We start from the raw sequence: 16,789 nt of genomic DNA, 5'->3' as shown, positions 1-16,789 counted from the left end.
TTCGTACTCACTAACACGAAATACCGAACGGTTGAACAAAGTAAAGGACGAACGTCCTAAAAGACCGGGACGAACGCTTGATCAAAGAGGACGAATGCTCGCAAGCTTGAATACGGGACGAACGGTTGAATAGTGAAAAAGGACGAACGGTCGCATAAGGGAGAGGACGAACGTTCGCATGAGCCAAGGACGAGCGGTTCGAAACTGAGGACGAACGTCCCAAATTAACACATGGCCGAACGGCCGAATAGTGAAAGACCGAACGCTCAAGCAGTCGATTCTGGGCGAACGGTCGCAGAAACAGTGTGTGAGGACGAACAACCACTGTTTGGACGAGCGGCCACAGTAACAGTGGGGAAGGACGAACGGTATTTGTTTGGACGAACGTCTACATTAACAGTGGGGAAGGACGAGCGACCACTGTTCGGACGAACGTCCTCAGCAACAGTTGGAAAGGACGAACGGTCACTGTTTGGACGAACGACCATCCTTTTTTTTTATTATTTTTTTTTATTTTTTTTTTATTATTATTTTTTTTTTCATTTTTTATCATATTATTATTTTTTTTAATTTTTCTTTTTATGAGGAGAATACAATAAAACAAAATTAATTAGTCAATCCGGACGAAATTGAGTGTTGACAAGGGTTATGGGACTTTTGCAACATTTGTGTTGCCAAAAAGTATGGTTGAGTTTAAGTGGGAAGTTGGGACATATTTTGCTGAAAAGCAAGACATTTTGAAGGCTATAAAAAGTTATGCGTTGGATAATGGAAGAAATATTAAGTTTGTTAAGAATGATAAACAAAGAATGAGGTTCAAGTGTGTGGGTGCAAAAGGTAAATGCCCATGGAGGTTATATTGTGGTTATATGAAGGCAGTCAAAACATGGCAATTGAGAACAATGCTGAACAACCATACCTGCAGCAGGGAGTTCAACCTTAAATTAATTGATGTCAAGTGGTTGAGCAAGAAGATACAGAAAACTATTAGAGATAATCCTATAATTAAGGGTAAAGATATAAGGGAAAAAGTTCAAAGGAAATGGAACATTGGTATTTCAAGGTGTATGGCCTATAGGGCCAAAAACATAGCAACAGAGCAAATTGATGGCTCTTTCAAAGAACAGTATAAAAGGTTATATGATTATGCCCATGAGTTGCTGGCCAAAAATCCAGGGTCAACAGTGAAACTAAATGTTGAGGATGTGGGGGGTGAAGTCGTTTTCAAGAGATTTTATGTATGTTTAAAGGCTTGCAAAGACAATTTTATGTCATGCAGGCCAATTATTGGTTTAGATGGAGCATTTTTGAAAGGTAAGTACGGTGGTGAGTTGCTAACAACTGTGGGCCGAGATGGGAATGAGAAGATGTTGCCAATTGCATACTGTGTTGTTGAAGTTGAGAACAAGGATTCATGGAGGTGGTTCTTGGAACTATTGGTAGATGACCTTGGAGGGGCTGAAATTTGTTCTTCATTTACCTTCATATCAGACCATCAAAAGGTAATAGTAATCATTAATTTGTAATTATACATTTTAACTTTAGGGTCTTAAGTATTGGTTGGCTGTATTGATTACTTGTATATTGTATTGCAGGGTCTACTTCATGCAATAGATGAATTGCTTCCTAGAGTTGACCAAAGGTTTTGTGTGAGGCATATGTATGCCAACTTCAGGAAGAAATATCATGGTAAAAACCTGAAGCGTTTAATGTAGAGGGCAGCTACAACCACGCATCCACAAACTTGGGAGATGTAAATGAGAAACATAAGAGCAGTGAACGAAGATGCTTATAAGCATTTGATTGTCATCCCTCCAAGGTTAGTCTTCAAAAGTAGAACATAATTCCTTATTCATATAATGTTAATAATAATTCTATTATTTGTTGTAGGTATTGGTCAAGATCAAGGTTCACTGAAAGAGCTAAATGTGACACCTTAGTAAACAATATGAGTGAGGGCTTCAACAGTGTCCTCGTTTCTACTAGGAGTAAACCCATAATTACTTTGTTGGAGAAGATACGACTTTACCTCATGCAAAGATGGGCCAAGAACAGGTCAAGCATATCATCATTTACTGGATCCATTTGTCCCAAGATCCTATCCAGATTTAGAAAGGAATCTTAGTTAACTAAAAATTGGATTCCTAGGTAAATTCCATTAATGGCTTCTATGTTATCTTAATTTACTAATGTGTTTCATAATTATTGTTGTCTTCTTTTACACAGTTGGTCAGGCAACAAGCTATTTGAAGTTCGTCACATGTCTAACAATGGAGATAAGTTTGTAGTCAACATAGATGACTCCTCATGCACATGCAGAACTTGGATGATGACTGGAATCCCCTGTTGTCATTCATTGGCTGCAATGAAGTTCCTCAACATTGATGGAGAACAATTTATTGACTCTTGCTACATGAAGTCCAGATATGAGGAGACATATTCAACAATTATATATCCCATAAATGGAGCCAACATGTGGAACATTACTTCATATCCTGATGTGTCTCCTCCACACAAAAGAGTATTGCCTGGAAGACCAAAGAGAAAACGAAGACTAGAGCAATGGGAAATGAGGAAGGATGAATCAAGAATGACCAAATCTGGCTTGCGGAAAAGATGTGGCATATGTAGATAACATGGCCATAACAGAACTCGTTGCCCATCAGCAACTCAAGCGGGAACTGTGCCCAGTACATCAACAACCCAAGTAGGAATTGTGCCTAGTACATCAGCAACCTAAGCAACTTCATCCACTCAACAATCTGAAATAGCACATCACTCTCAGCCTCAACCGTAGTACACAGTAGGATGCAATTTTGTAATATTTTAAGGCTACAAAACATTATGTAGAAAAACAGTAGATGTAGGAAAACATTATGCTTTTGACATCCAATCACTGTTACTGTGGTACTGCTGTTGAAAACTGATGGAAAATACTGGTTTTATGGTTATTTTGGTCTGTATGACAGCAGTTTTATATACTGCTTGAGATTAATTAAATTTCAGCAGATATGCTTAATTTGGTTCCATTTATCTGTTGGTTCCATTTATGCTGATCTTTTAAAATGGTTATGTTTCTGAAAATGGTGTTAGAAGGAAAAGCATATTTATCTTTTAGCACAAACGTCTCAAGTTATAATTAAAAGTTATAAAAGTTATAGTGTGATTCTGCTAAGATTGGAGGCAATGTTTGAATGAAAAGGTACAAACGTCTCAATTTGTCTTTTGCAATGGTGAAGCTATCAACCACATAAATGTTGCCAATTACTATCCATAAATCTCCAGGAATGATCCAAAATGGGCATGACTCAGAAAGATCAACAGATTCTAGTTTTATATAATGCTTGAGATTAATGTAAATTCTATGAAGTTTATGTAATTTGTGCTTATCAGTTGACTTTGAAACCACTTCATATGATTGTGCTTATTAGTTGACAGTTCATTACGAAGAGTATTTTGGCCAAAAGTTTCAATCAATACTTTGAATTACTTCCTTACCAAAAGTTACAAACAATACAAACTTTTATAGTCAAAATAACTTTGGTTCATTGCATCCTAAGTACATTCCATCATAAGTACAATTAAATCATTCCTATGAACGAAAAAACACTATTGTAAGTATAATCATGTTCACCACAACAAGAACACAGACAATCCCTAACAAGACATTAAGCTTATTTCCCAATTTCTTCACTGACAAGTCCAAATCACTTATAATCTTCCATCCACCTTCCATTGCTTCTCTGTTCAACAAAGACTCAGACTTGCCTTCACACTTTGCACTCATTTCCGTTTCAACAACCCCATGATCTGCACACCATGTGAAATAATTACAACCACCATCTTCACCACCATTCTGTGACAAGAAAACACCAATCAGGGCACCCTCGAACTCAAAATAAGAAGAACGAAAAAACCTTACCTTGAACTTAGGGCAGCCCCAAAATTGCTTGCCTTTATTTTTAACTGTTCTTGCAGTTCTAACAACACATTTCATCCCACAATAGCAAAACAGACCACCATTGCTACATCCTCCTCGAGCACCACCATAGACCACATTATTGTCTTGCTTCTGCCACCCACTACATGACGAAGACGAACAGGGATGCATCTTCAAGCACAACTTGGATTAAACCCCAAATCCCCAAAATGATACCCCAATTTGTGAAATGGATTGAACTTTGGACGAACCCTAGAAGAACTCAGAAGAATCCCAATCCCTAATTCGATAAAATAACAATTTCAATCCCAATTTTGATTTAAAACTTTTATTTTCTTTTCACTTAAAAAATTGAATTATCCACGTGCTTGAGCTGCCCCTACTTCAGTTAGCCACGTCAGTTAAGAAACTGACTACAGCGTACCACGTCAAACACACACTAACGCCGTTGGAGACAATTTAACGGAAAGAATCCAATTGTTACAATTTTCATAAATTTAGGACCCAATTGAGATTTCCATAAACAACAAGACTAAATTGAGATTTCATGAAAAATAGGAACTTCGTGAATGATTAAACCTAAAAAATAATATTAATTTGATTCAAATTTCAACCGTGTTGTATTTTTTTCTGTAAAGTTCTTCCTCGAAATCTAAATAACCATGTATATCAAAATTTAAAAAAAAAGTAATAATTTTGAAAGTTGAAAAAGACATGATGAAAAATTGTTGGCATTGTAGAAGATGATGAAGAGATTTTTAGCATGTAATAAAAATGGAGTGAATTGAAGTTATAATTTATGATATAATTTTTGACAGTGATGATTATTGTTTGGGGAAAGGGCATGAAACACAATGATGGTAAGTCTGGAAATGGTGCTTGAGACCAATATTCTCTCCCAAACACTTTCCGTACTTAAAAACATTATCATTTCACAAATGCCTCACTTCTTTCATTACTTTCATATCTTCAACAAATTAAACCTTTTTCACTTTCTTCAAACTATGCCAACCCATTTACAGTCTCTAAGTTTATCTTTCAAATAAGTTAAAAAAATTTCACTTAAATTTCTTTGAAACAGAACATATAGTTTTATTATTTAAAAATTTTAAATTAAAGAAAATGACAAATCTTTCACATAAACTTGATTCAGATCTTAATGTTGAAATTTCTTTAACAAATCTCTTTCGTATACTCATTTTGAATTTGTATTTTTATCTCTAAACAATTGAATACTTGTTTTTTTCTTGTGTAGTATTTACCAAACTCTGTTGAGGTGAGAATAGATAGTTTTTTCTAATCAGAACCCTGAAAAACTCTCAAAAATTGGAAGATGTAAAAAGTTTTAAAGAAGATGATTGGTTAATTTAGGGAAAGAGAAATAGTATTTGGATATACTTTACGTTCATTTGATATAGAATATAAAGATAAAATGGTCTTAAAGTGTAAAATTTTATATTTTTTTAAGAAAAAAGAAAAAAAAAATAAAAATAATATCAAATGAATGTAAAAGATTTAGGTGTGTTGTAAATAATGAAGCAGTTAAGCATTCAGGTCTTGTTCTTTTGAGTGGATTTGAGGAGATTTAAGATGATTTGAAGATAAATTTTTTTGTCGTTTATTTAAGTGAATTTGGACGTAAATGAGAGTGAATTTGAAAATAAAATTTGTGAAAATTAGTATAAAATTGTATTGACGTGACAAATTAAAAAAATTTATTTCCAAATTCACTCTTATTTACCTCTAAATTCACTCAAATAAACGATAAAAAAATTTATTTTCAAATCTTCTCAAATCCACTTCTTCCAAATCTATTCAAAAGAACAAGCCTGACTGAGGAAGGAGTTGATGACAGCAGAAGTAAAAATGAAAAAATTTTGTGGTTTGAAGATTCTGCAATTTGCAGATTGTTGATATTTTAGCATTTGATTAGAAAGAGAAGGCACGAAATGCATGCATTACAACAAATGTTTTGTACCCTTTCTTATAAAATTATTACCACAGCTTTATTGGTTCAAGTAAACAACTCCCAATGGAACTCTCAACCTTTTCTTTAACTTTCTACCATACAATCAATTTTAATATTTTTCATTCACCACCTTTTTTTTTAATAGTGCTACATGTGCATGTTCTTATACATATATTAATCCATATTTATAATAAAAAATATATTTTTTTAAAGAATTTACATTTTCCCGATTAAGAAAAATGTGGGTCCTACCTACCCACTTTATTCTCCATACAATAAAATTAAGATATTGATTTGTTTATGTTTGAAACTTTAATAATTTTTTATCTTCAAATTTGAAAAATGAATGTACATAATTATTTTAACTTATTAATGTCATTTAACTAAATTCATTTTAACTATATCCAAAAACAATTCAATTAATGGTAATTGTTATATTATGTTGTTTGCGATTTAAATACTCTTAGTGAAAATGATTAAATCGGACAACTTTTATAAAAGCAGAAACTATTTTTAACACTGAAAAAACTTGAAAATAATTTTAAATAAAATTGACGAATATAGAAATTATATTTAAGTTTGAAATGTGTTTTAATCTCAAGTCTAAATAACATCAAAAGAATAAAAGACTAGAAGAAAAAAAATTATATTTAAATTAAGTTTAATCTCAACTTTTAAATTGTACGGAAATATTTAAATTACGTTCTAGTTTAGTTTCTGAATAATATTCAAAACAAGATCCTAACAAAATGTATTAAAGATATAAACAATTTAAATATGGACTTAAAATATCAATTAACATACTATAAAGATTTGGATCAAACGGTATGAAAATTTAGGCGAAATTTAAGATTAAAAGCATATACAATATAAGTTGATTTTATATAATTTAATTTGAAAAAGAAGGTAGGATTGAAGAATAGTTTAATGATATTATCCACCTAACAAAATTAACCCGAAGCTCTTGGAAATGGAAACCTAATTAGATATATTTAGGAAAAGGACAACATGTGCCCACGTGATGTTTTAAATTCTCTTCATCTCTTCTATTTGTCCTCTGTTTTCTGTTCCCTTCACTCTTCTCAAACTCATCAATGGCCTTATCTTTCTTTCTCTCATCCACCACTTTCCCATCAAATGCTTCTCTAATCACTCATTTGATTTTTAAAATATTTTATTTTAACTTAATTACCATATAAAAAAATACTTATTTATGTACGTACCCACTTAAATAAATAAATAAATAATAATATTTTGACAACATCTTTTTGACAATATTTTAACAATATTTTAACATATCTACGTGTCATTCTGTGATTAGTCGATGTTGGTGTTTATGATTATTATTATTGATTGTGAAGTAATTTTGAACCAACCACATAATAACACGTAAATTATGTTAAAATGTTGTCAAATTATCATTATCTTAAATAAATTATCATCTTTTATTTTTAGTTACTTTAAAAATAATTGCATATCCTAAGTAATTCCTATAAACAGGAATACTCTTGTTTGAAGCTTTTTACTATATTGTCACAACATTGTGAAAAAATAGCATGCTAATAAATGTAATTTAAAAGAAGTTTAATTAAGTTATAACTTCTTAATAATGAATTTAATTTTTATGTTTTTTTTTAAAAATTGAGTACATGTTGTTTGAATTTTTTCATTAATAAGGTAATGTAACTTTTATTACTTTACTTATCTATAAAATGATATTTTGATTCATAAAAAAAACTACTGTTTTTTTATTACTTTTATAAAAACAAGTTGAATAATAAAGTAGTTGTGCATTAAGTTGTTAACAAAAAAATAAATATTCGTAATTATAATAATTACAATATTATTTTATATTAATAACATAATCTCAAATCATACAAGTAAACAAAACAATGTATATTAACAAAAGAAAATCTTACATAGGGAGTACGTGAATTACGGTGTATAGTTAGACCTATAATTTGAAATTTTATGAGAAAATTAAGACCATCAACAAATAACGAATTAATGTAATTAAAATTTTCTTTTTTCATATAATATTTATTTCGAAAATTACATTTTTTTTTCTATTTTTAGTGCAAATACATTTTCTTTGTGTGGTAACATGCTGACTTTTTTTTTGGTTACAGTGCAAATACATTAATTTCATATGAACACTTTCGTTTCCGTATTCTATAAAAATGAGTACATCTTTTACCATGCGCGTGAAGGGGACAACAATTTTGCTTTCACCATTTTCATCCTTTTGTTCAAGTAAAACATCGATTGCAAAATACTATAATCATGAATCTCTTAACGTTAAATTCTGTCAGAAAAGGAAAAAAAAAAGATTTCTGTTTAATTCGACCCAAATCCCCATTACAAAAATTCAATTTAATTTTTTTATATATAACTTTTCATGACTTGTCTGTTCAAAGTAGCTTTTGTGGCTTAACAACTTGCCATTATACAGAGTTCAGTTAAGGTTATAAGAAATGGTATTCTTTTTCTGTAAAAAGAGAAGAACTAATAATCAGTCTACTTAAATATGTTTACTAAAAAAAGAGAAGAACTAATAATCAGTTAACCGTATTATTAATAATCATTTTACTAAAAACTAATATTTTTATTATCATTATTATTAAATAAAAAACCAAAAGAGTAAACTAAAAAAAGTAAGAAAAAAATCAGACTTTTGATTTGTATGGACAAATTGTTTTACTAGTCATGGGTTACTGTGCAATCATTCAGTGAATGAGTAAATGAAATTTTAAGTCTAGAGATAAAATTAATTTATAATATATAAATGGATGTGAATATTATTTTATAAACCAACGTGTTAGATTCAAAATTCAGTAATTTACTTAATGGATTTTTGAAAGTTTTTATCAACTCTAAAAAATCAAACAAATTTTTAAGGATTTCAAAATTCGTAAAATTCTTAATCACTTTTCAAAAGCACAGCCGAAGATTATTAATGAAAGGAATAATGTTATAATTTTAAAGATGCAGGACGAAATTTCATATGTACAAGAGAGAATCGCTCTTGAATTAATTGGTTAAGCAGGTTTTTTGGGAAGTGAACTAAAGTTTATTGTGCATGATATGAGATTGAATATTGATGCATAAATGAGAGAGTGAAGAAAAAGAGAGGAAAAGGAAATGAACAGGAGATTTGATTCTTGGAACAGAGAGAGATATAGAATTATTGAACAGTGATATTGTGATGAGAATGGTTTGGTTGGAGAAGAAGAAGAAGAAGAGAGAAATATAGAAATTGGTGGAAATAGTATTGTATTTTGAAAGAAAGGGTTGATAAAGAAAAGGTGGATCCAGAGAGAAAGAGTTCCTTTACAAAGCTTAAAGCAGAGAGCTGAAAAGAAGTACTTGGAGACATCCCCACCCCAACCCAAAATGCTTTTCCTAAGCTTTTTGTGACAATTTTAGGACCCATAGAATAGAAGGTAGGGAGAGGCACACCCCCACACAAGTTTCCAAACCCATCAAATACCCTCAAACTCTTCTCAAAAACCACACTTGAAAACAAAAAGCAAAACAACAAACAAAGCCAACAATACCCCCACACTTCCCACTCTGCATTCTGCTTTGGGGACTGCAAGTGCAACCTTGCTGCTTGCTTGCAGCTCTCAAAGCTGAAAATATATTTCCTGTTTTCTGCTGCATATTACCATACCACCCACTCTCTCACTCCCCAAAAAACACATGCTCTTCTTCCACTTCTCTATATATCTTTTCAATTTTCATCATCATCACCACCACCTCTAGCTCTCCAAAACTTTCCCACCTCATCAAATCTTTCTTATATATTCTTCATCTCTCTTTCCTCACTTCTTCTACCTTTCTCACACACAACACAACCACAAAATGATCACCTTACTAGACTTCTACCATGTCATGACTGCAATGGTGCCACTCTATGTGGCTATGATACTAGCCTATGGCTCCGTTAAGTGGTGGAAGATTTTCTCCCCTGACCAATGTTCTGGCATCAACCGTTTTGTGGCACTCTTTGCAGTGCCTCTTCTCTCCTTCCACTTCATAGCATCAAACAACCCTTACAAGATGAACCTTAGGTTCCTGGCTGCTGACACCCTTCAGAAGATCATCATACTAATCCTTCTTGCCATCTGGAGCAACTTCACCAAAAGGGGTTGCTTGGAGTGGACCATAACTTTGTTCTCCCTCTCCACCCTCCCCAACACCTTGGTCATGGGCATCCCTTTGCTCAAAGGTATGTATGGTGAGTTCTCTGGGAGCCTCATGGTTCAGATTGTGGTCCTTCAGTGCATCATTTGGTACACCTTGATGCTGTTCATGTTTGAGTTCAGGGGTGCCAGAATGCTTATCTCTGAGCAGTTCCCTGACACTGCTGGCTCCATTGTCTCCATCCATGTCGACTCTGATGTCATGTCATTGGATGGACGGCAACCGCTTGAGACTGAAGCTGAGATCAAAGAAGATGGGAAACTCCATGTCACTGTGAGGAAATCCAATGCCTCAAGATCAGACATCTTCTCTAGAAGGTCTCAGGGTCTCTCTTCCACCACTCCACGCCCTTCTAACCTCACAAATGCAGAGATATACTCTTTGCAGTCTTCTAGGAACCCAACTCCAAGAGGCTCTAGCTTCAACCACACTGACTTCTACTCCATGATGGCTGCCGGTGGCAGAAACTCCAACTTTGGAGCCTCCGATGTTTATGGTCTTTCCGCTTCAAGAGGGCCAACTCCAAGGCCTTCTAACTACGATGAAGATGGTGGAAAGCCAAAGTTTCATTACCATGCCGGTGGAACCGGACACTACCCTGCACCAAACCCTGGCATGTTCTCTCCCTCTAATGGCTCCAAAAGTGTTGCTGCTGCTAATGCTAATGCTAATGCCAAGAAGCCTAATGGGCAGGCTCAGCTGAAGCCTGAGGATGGAAATAGGGACCTTCATATGTTTGTTTGGAGTTCAAGCGCTTCACCGGTTTCTGATGTTTTTGGTGGCCATGAGTATGGAGGTCATGATCAGAAAGAAGTCAAATTGAATGTATCTCCAGGAAAAGGTGTGTTTTTTTGTTAAATTCCAAGTTTTATTTACAGGTTCTGTCTCGATACATGCATAGAAATCCGTTAAAAGTAAGAAATCATGTCTAGCATGAGCAGATTATAACTGTGATGTGGAACCAAACACAGTATTCGTCTTGTTTTGTTTGTTTGTTTGGTTTCTTCTTTTTCTTATGTTGGAGTTTTCTTGTGATGTTTTGTAATCAGTGGAGAATCATAGAGACACTCAGGAGGACTACCTGGAGAAAGATGAGTTCAGCTTTGGGAATAGAGGAATGGAGAGGGAGATGAATCAGCACGAGGGTGATAAAGTTGGAGATGGGAAGCCAAAAACCATGCCTCCTGCAAGTGTGATGACAAGACTTATATTGATTATGGTGTGGAGAAAACTCATCAGAAACCCCAACACCTACTCTAGTCTAATTGGCCTCACTTGGTCTCTTGTTTCATTCAGGTAGGGAAAATTTCATATTTTTGTTGCTGGTATCACTCATTCTTGTTTCTTTTGCCTTTACCATTTTGATTGATTGTGGTTGAGTGTTGTGGTGTTTTTCCTTGCAGGTGGAATGTTGAGATGCCTGCCATAATAGCAAAGTCTATCTCCATATTGTCAGATGCAGGGCTTGGCATGGCCATGTTCAGTCTTGGTCAGGACAATTCTCTCCCTGTTGTTACCTTACAAAATGCATTTTTGGCTCAGAAATTAACTTGTTCTTTCTTCTGACATCATCTTTGCCTGAGAGAGAGAGAGAGAGAAAAAGAAAATCTTTTGTGATTCCATATTGGTGTTGTTTACTTTGTTTGATGTTAATGATTACTATTAAGCAAGCAAGGAGGCGTGATAAGTAGAGAAAAAGCAAAGAAAGCAAACAGTATAATGTTATGATAATGTGTTGGCTCCTTTATGCGTGTTTTGAGATCACTTTTTGCCAAGTTTGTGATGATGTGGGGTTGGTGGTGGTGGTGATGATGAAAGGTCATTCATTGATCACAAAGTGTTTGTTGATTGACTGAGTGAGAGTGGTGGTGATACTGATGGGCATGCTTTGCTTTTGATATCAATGACAGGTCTCTTCATGGCTTTGCAACCGAGGATCATAGCATGTGGAAATTCCATAGCAGCTTTTGCCATGGCTGTGAGATTCCTTACAGGTCCAGCTGTCATGGCAGCTGCTTCCATTGCTGTTGGACTCAAAGGTGTTCTCTTACACGTTGCCATTGTTCAGGTATCTCTCTCTCTCTTCTGCTCCATACATTCATTGATAAGCTCCAAAATTTACTTTATTTTGAATTAACAACATCATATATTATACATCCACCTCTGCCAAAGGGCCCAAAGATATGCTATTTTATTGCTGACCAAATAAAAAAATGTCATTCAGTAAATAGTCTTTACACTGTTGTTTCTGATTTGAAAACATAAGAAAGTGCATCCAAGTTAAACTCCTTAACTAAAGTCTAACAATGTTTCATAGAAAAGATGTTTTATAATAGAATGTGATGAAACCCCAGATGAATGAAGTTAACAACAAAGTGATATGTGTTTGAGAAGAATAATGTAAAAACTGAAGATGTTAATACTAACAGTGAGAATTCATACGATGTTTGATATTGTACAAGAAAGATTTGAAAGTGCAGTTGACAATGTTTGTTTGTTTGCTTGTGATTGTCAAAAAAATATAGGCAGCTCTTCCGCAAGGAATTGTCCCATTTGTCTTTGCTAAGGAATATAATGTACATCCTGATATTCTCAGCACAGCGTGAGTGTTCAAATCTCAGAAGAACTTTCTCTCCCCACCATTGCTTTTCTACCATTCAATTTTCTTTCTCTTTTAATCCTAACCAATGCACCTTCTTTAACCCAATGCAGTGTTATTTTTGGGATGTTGATTGCGTTGCCCATAACTCTGGTGTACTACATTTTGATGGGGTTGTGAATGGAAGAAATGATGGATGATACAGAAGATTCACGTGTGCCATCATCATCATCCATGCAATGCAAGATCAGTTTTTTGAGGCTTATTCAGCATCAGAAAACAAAAGGGTCACAGAAAAGCATTAGAAAAGCATCACGAGAATTGGATAGGAAGAACCCCAGGATCAGTTTTTTTTTCTCTTTTTACTTTCTTTCTTTTGATTTTGTATTTGTTTTCTTTTTGAATGAATTCTCCTTCCTTAGTGAAAATTAATGTAAAATCATGATGTAGCTAATTTACAAAATCATTGCCTCGTTAATTATAATTTTATATTATAATGTCCTCGGATTCCATGTCGCTCATCGAATGAAGAAAAAGTAGCAAGCATGGCAAAACTTGGTTCATTAAAATGCTAGTGCCATCATCATTTTTTCCAATATAGTATTAAACTTCCCATTGCTTTTATCTTTCACTACTATTCACCACCAATTAACTTCAAAATCACGGTGAAGACAAAAAGTGTTTTGTTCATTTAAAAAAAACCACTTTGATAAGAGTAAAGTTAAACCAAAACAAACAAGACCTACTTAATAAGTTATTACGAGCAAATTATTAGAGTATCCCACTAGATTTTAGATATGGAATGCTTTAGTTTTTCATTCATTTTAATGCTTTTAAGAATCAATTTATGCCATTAACTTTTTAGGACTAAATTTGTTGGAGATTTCAAATCCATGAGAAATAAGATAGATTTATCATATATATTTGAATGTAAAATGTCATATTATACAAGTTGATCTTTTAAAACTTTCTTCTTAAGAAAATCCAAACTAATTTGTAGAAAGATTGAACTTTCATGAACCCAATTGAGAGTTTTCTCTCAAGTGACATACTTTGAAGGCTGAAGTAGAAAAATGGCTATTTTTGAGTAGTAACTTGATTCTAAGTAAATGTTTGATTAACATAATTTTGATAAAAGATTGAAACTTTCATGAAACCAATTGAGAGTTTTGTCTCAAGTTACATATTTTGAAGGCTGAAGTAGCAAAATAGCTATTTTTGAGTAGTAGATTAATTCTAAGTAAATGTTTGATTAACATAAATTTGATGAAAGTTAAGGAAGATATGTTATGTGTGGTTTTTATAAAAAAACATTGAAGTAGTGCAAGAAGGGACCCCTAGATGGTTAGAAGATAGAGGGTTTGATGTGATATGGACAGCTTTGGAATATTGGGGGACAACATTCACAATCCAAAGTTTCTCTTCCTTTTTCTCTTTCTCTCTCTCACACACTATCTTCTTCTTCTTGCTCCTTTCTTCATCTATATTCTTTTAGCTCTACACACATTACCTTTTTGTCACCCCTTTCCTTTTCACTCATCTTTTCTGCTTGATGCCTTTGCATGACATCTTTTTGAACTCTGTGAACCAGAATGGAAGCCTAGCTGAGGGTGTTCCCTAGCAAACCCTACCCACCATAATTCACTTATTATATTTCAACTAATTTCTACTAATTCTAGTTGGTATTATACTTGTACAAGGTAATGTCAATAGGGTGAGGTTTCCTTTAAAGTGACACTTTCAAACACTTGTTTTTTCTTCATCACATGCCTTTTCTTAGTATATAGCATAGTTCTAGTAAAAAGGAGATTTTGAAAAAAAAAATACATTTTGTTTAACTTCTTATAATTTAGTACTTTTATTTTGATTCCTATGTTAGATATTCAAGCCATAGTAACATATATTTAGGTGCCAAAATGCAAAAAAAAAAGGACAAATTTTGAGATACTGATTTAATTTATCTTATTTCAGGGATTAATATGAATATAAAATAATCCAATTTGATTATTTACTTAAAAAGAAAATCAAGAAAACAAGAAGAAAAACCAAATCAATTTATGTCATAAATAAATAAATAAGTAGTAATGAGTTTAGATAAGGGAATTAATTAAAAATGTATTTAATTACAATTTCATTACCATTTTATGGTTTTCTTTTGTGGTAGAAAAAAGATAAAAAAAAACAGAATTACCCAATGCTATAAGAGAATACTTATTGTTTGTATGCTCACTTATTAGAATTAAAGTTTTTCTTAATAATTTAAAAAATATAGTTTGCATTAAAATGCTATATATGTTAGTAATCCATATAACACTTATTAGAATGTAAATTTTGTCCTTTGATTAAACAAGGTATATATACTCTTGCAATGGAGTGCAAAATTCGGTTTGCTAATTCACTAAGTAATGACATTTTCCAAATCTTGATTTTAAGATTTAATTTTGTAAATTTTTCAAAATATCATATTATATTGTCTAATCATTGAAAAAGTTTTACTTTGATAACTACTTTAGTAAGTTTACCCTTTTCTTTTATAAATGCATCACCACCACTCATCTACATGATAATGTAAAGAGAAACATTAATAATATGATTTTGGAGGAATGTTTTGGAAGAATGTTTCGCATTTTACATTTGCTCTAAAAGCTATTATTTTAATCATTGAACAAAAGCATGACATTTCCAATAGTAATTTATAAACATAGTGTGACAGAAAATGCAAAAAGAAAAAGTATATGTGTGAACATTAATGAACAAAAACACTCATGATGACACAAAAAGTGTAATTTAAAATACAAGAAATTAGAAGTTTAATTTGTTTTTAATTAGTAAAAGAGGCTGTTAGATATTATTGTTGGTAACATTCATCACGAGGTTGTAGTTAAAAATACTACAAGTTTAAATTCTGCTAAATTATTATCAATAAATACCTCTTTCTGTTAAAATAATTGTCAATTCAGGAGTTTTAATTCATTTTGTTATTCAAAGCTAATCATCAAATTGGTAAAAAAGAAGAAGAAGTGTTTAAATATTTTTAAATAAATAAACACCTGATGAGAAAGTAGAATTAAATAAGCTGATTCAATGTTTTAAATTATTTAACAAAACATGTTTTGGATGAACTTTACATTTCTCAATAAGTTATAAAAAAAATTATAAATTCATATATACATGGAGAAGATAGAATTTCTTTTTTGAATATTTTGTTAAGAAATAATTTTAAGCTTAATTTAAATTTTTAAAACTGAATTTTAAAATTAATTTATAAAATAAGATTTATATTTATTGTACTGTAAATTTATCTTATTTTTATTTTATATTAAATTTAAAATTAATTTCTTAAAATCATAATTATTCAAAAATTTATTTTAAGAGACTTGTTAGTTATTAGGTTTGTAATGTTATTTGATATTAAATAATTTATTAATATTCAATTTCACCTTCAATAAATATATCAACAAAAGAAAATATGTTAGATATATTATGTTAATGAAAAATAAGATAAATTTATAATATATAAATATATGTAAATTTTATTTTACAAATTAATTTTATAAATCAAATTCTATTTAAACTTTATTTCTTAAATATTTAACACATTTAAAATTTAAAGTTGAGATCACTTTAAAATTAGAACAATTCAAGATAAATTAAAAGAAAGAAAGAAATGGTGTTTTTCTATGATAACCTGAATGAAGTAGATGCAAACTATGGGACAACTCCCTGCAAGTGTTATTGTTTGTGAGAGCATAAAAAGTTGTGAGAGTATGAGGTATAAGGGTAATTTGTTAGATGAAGTTTGATATGTGTCATATCGAAGTTAATGAGTTGGTTTGGTGGGTGTTATAAGGTGGTTCATGTCTGAGGAGTGGAATACTTAGTATTTAGCATGACATGTTTGAATCCAATACTATGATGCCTTTGATGGAAACCCTAACAGAACATTTTTCTCTTATTATTGTCTTTGTCATCCCATTCTGTCAATTCCTCTCTCATTGCTTTTCATTATTTCAATTCATTACCTAAAAATGTTACTTTCTTTTATAAATATATTCAAACATTCACTATAAAAATA

General features: G+C 32.0%; 2 protein-coding genes across 2 annotated transcripts; both read left to right on the top strand.

Moving 5' to 3' along the window:
* The first annotated feature begins 683 nt into the window (after window positions 1–683).
* Window positions 684–2,635, top strand: LOC108344014 (uncharacterized). Its single transcript, XM_052867925.1, has 4 exons — window positions 684–1,502; window positions 1,596–1,711; window positions 1,891–2,055; window positions 2,227–2,635. The coding sequence occupies exons 1-4, from the start codon at window positions 684–686 to the stop codon at window positions 2,633–2,635; spliced, it is 1,509 nt and encodes a 502-aa protein (XP_052723885.1).
* A 7,104-nt stretch (window positions 2,636–9,739) lies between these two features.
* On the top strand, window positions 9,740–13,190 carry LOC108345763 (auxin efflux carrier component 1-like). Its single transcript, NM_001329838.1, has 6 exons — window positions 9,740–10,956; window positions 11,165–11,411; window positions 11,519–11,604; window positions 12,026–12,183; window positions 12,641–12,717; window positions 12,828–13,190. Exons 1-6 carry the CDS (start codon window positions 9,774–9,776, stop codon window positions 12,892–12,894), a joined length of 1,818 nt encoding a protein of 605 aa, NP_001316767.1. The 5' UTR covers window positions 9,740–9,773; the 3' UTR covers window positions 12,895–13,190.
* Window positions 13,191–16,789: the final 3,599 nt, after the last annotated feature.

The sequence above is a fragment of the Vigna angularis genome, chromosome 8 (assembly GCF_016808095.1).
Source record: "Vigna angularis cultivar LongXiaoDou No.4 chromosome 8, ASM1680809v1, whole genome shotgun sequence".
Classification (NCBI taxonomy): Eukaryota; Viridiplantae; Streptophyta; class Magnoliopsida; order Fabales; family Fabaceae; genus Vigna; species Vigna angularis.
Note: the sequence above shows the minus strand (reverse complement) of the source record. Positions and strands in the feature narration are given on the sequence as shown.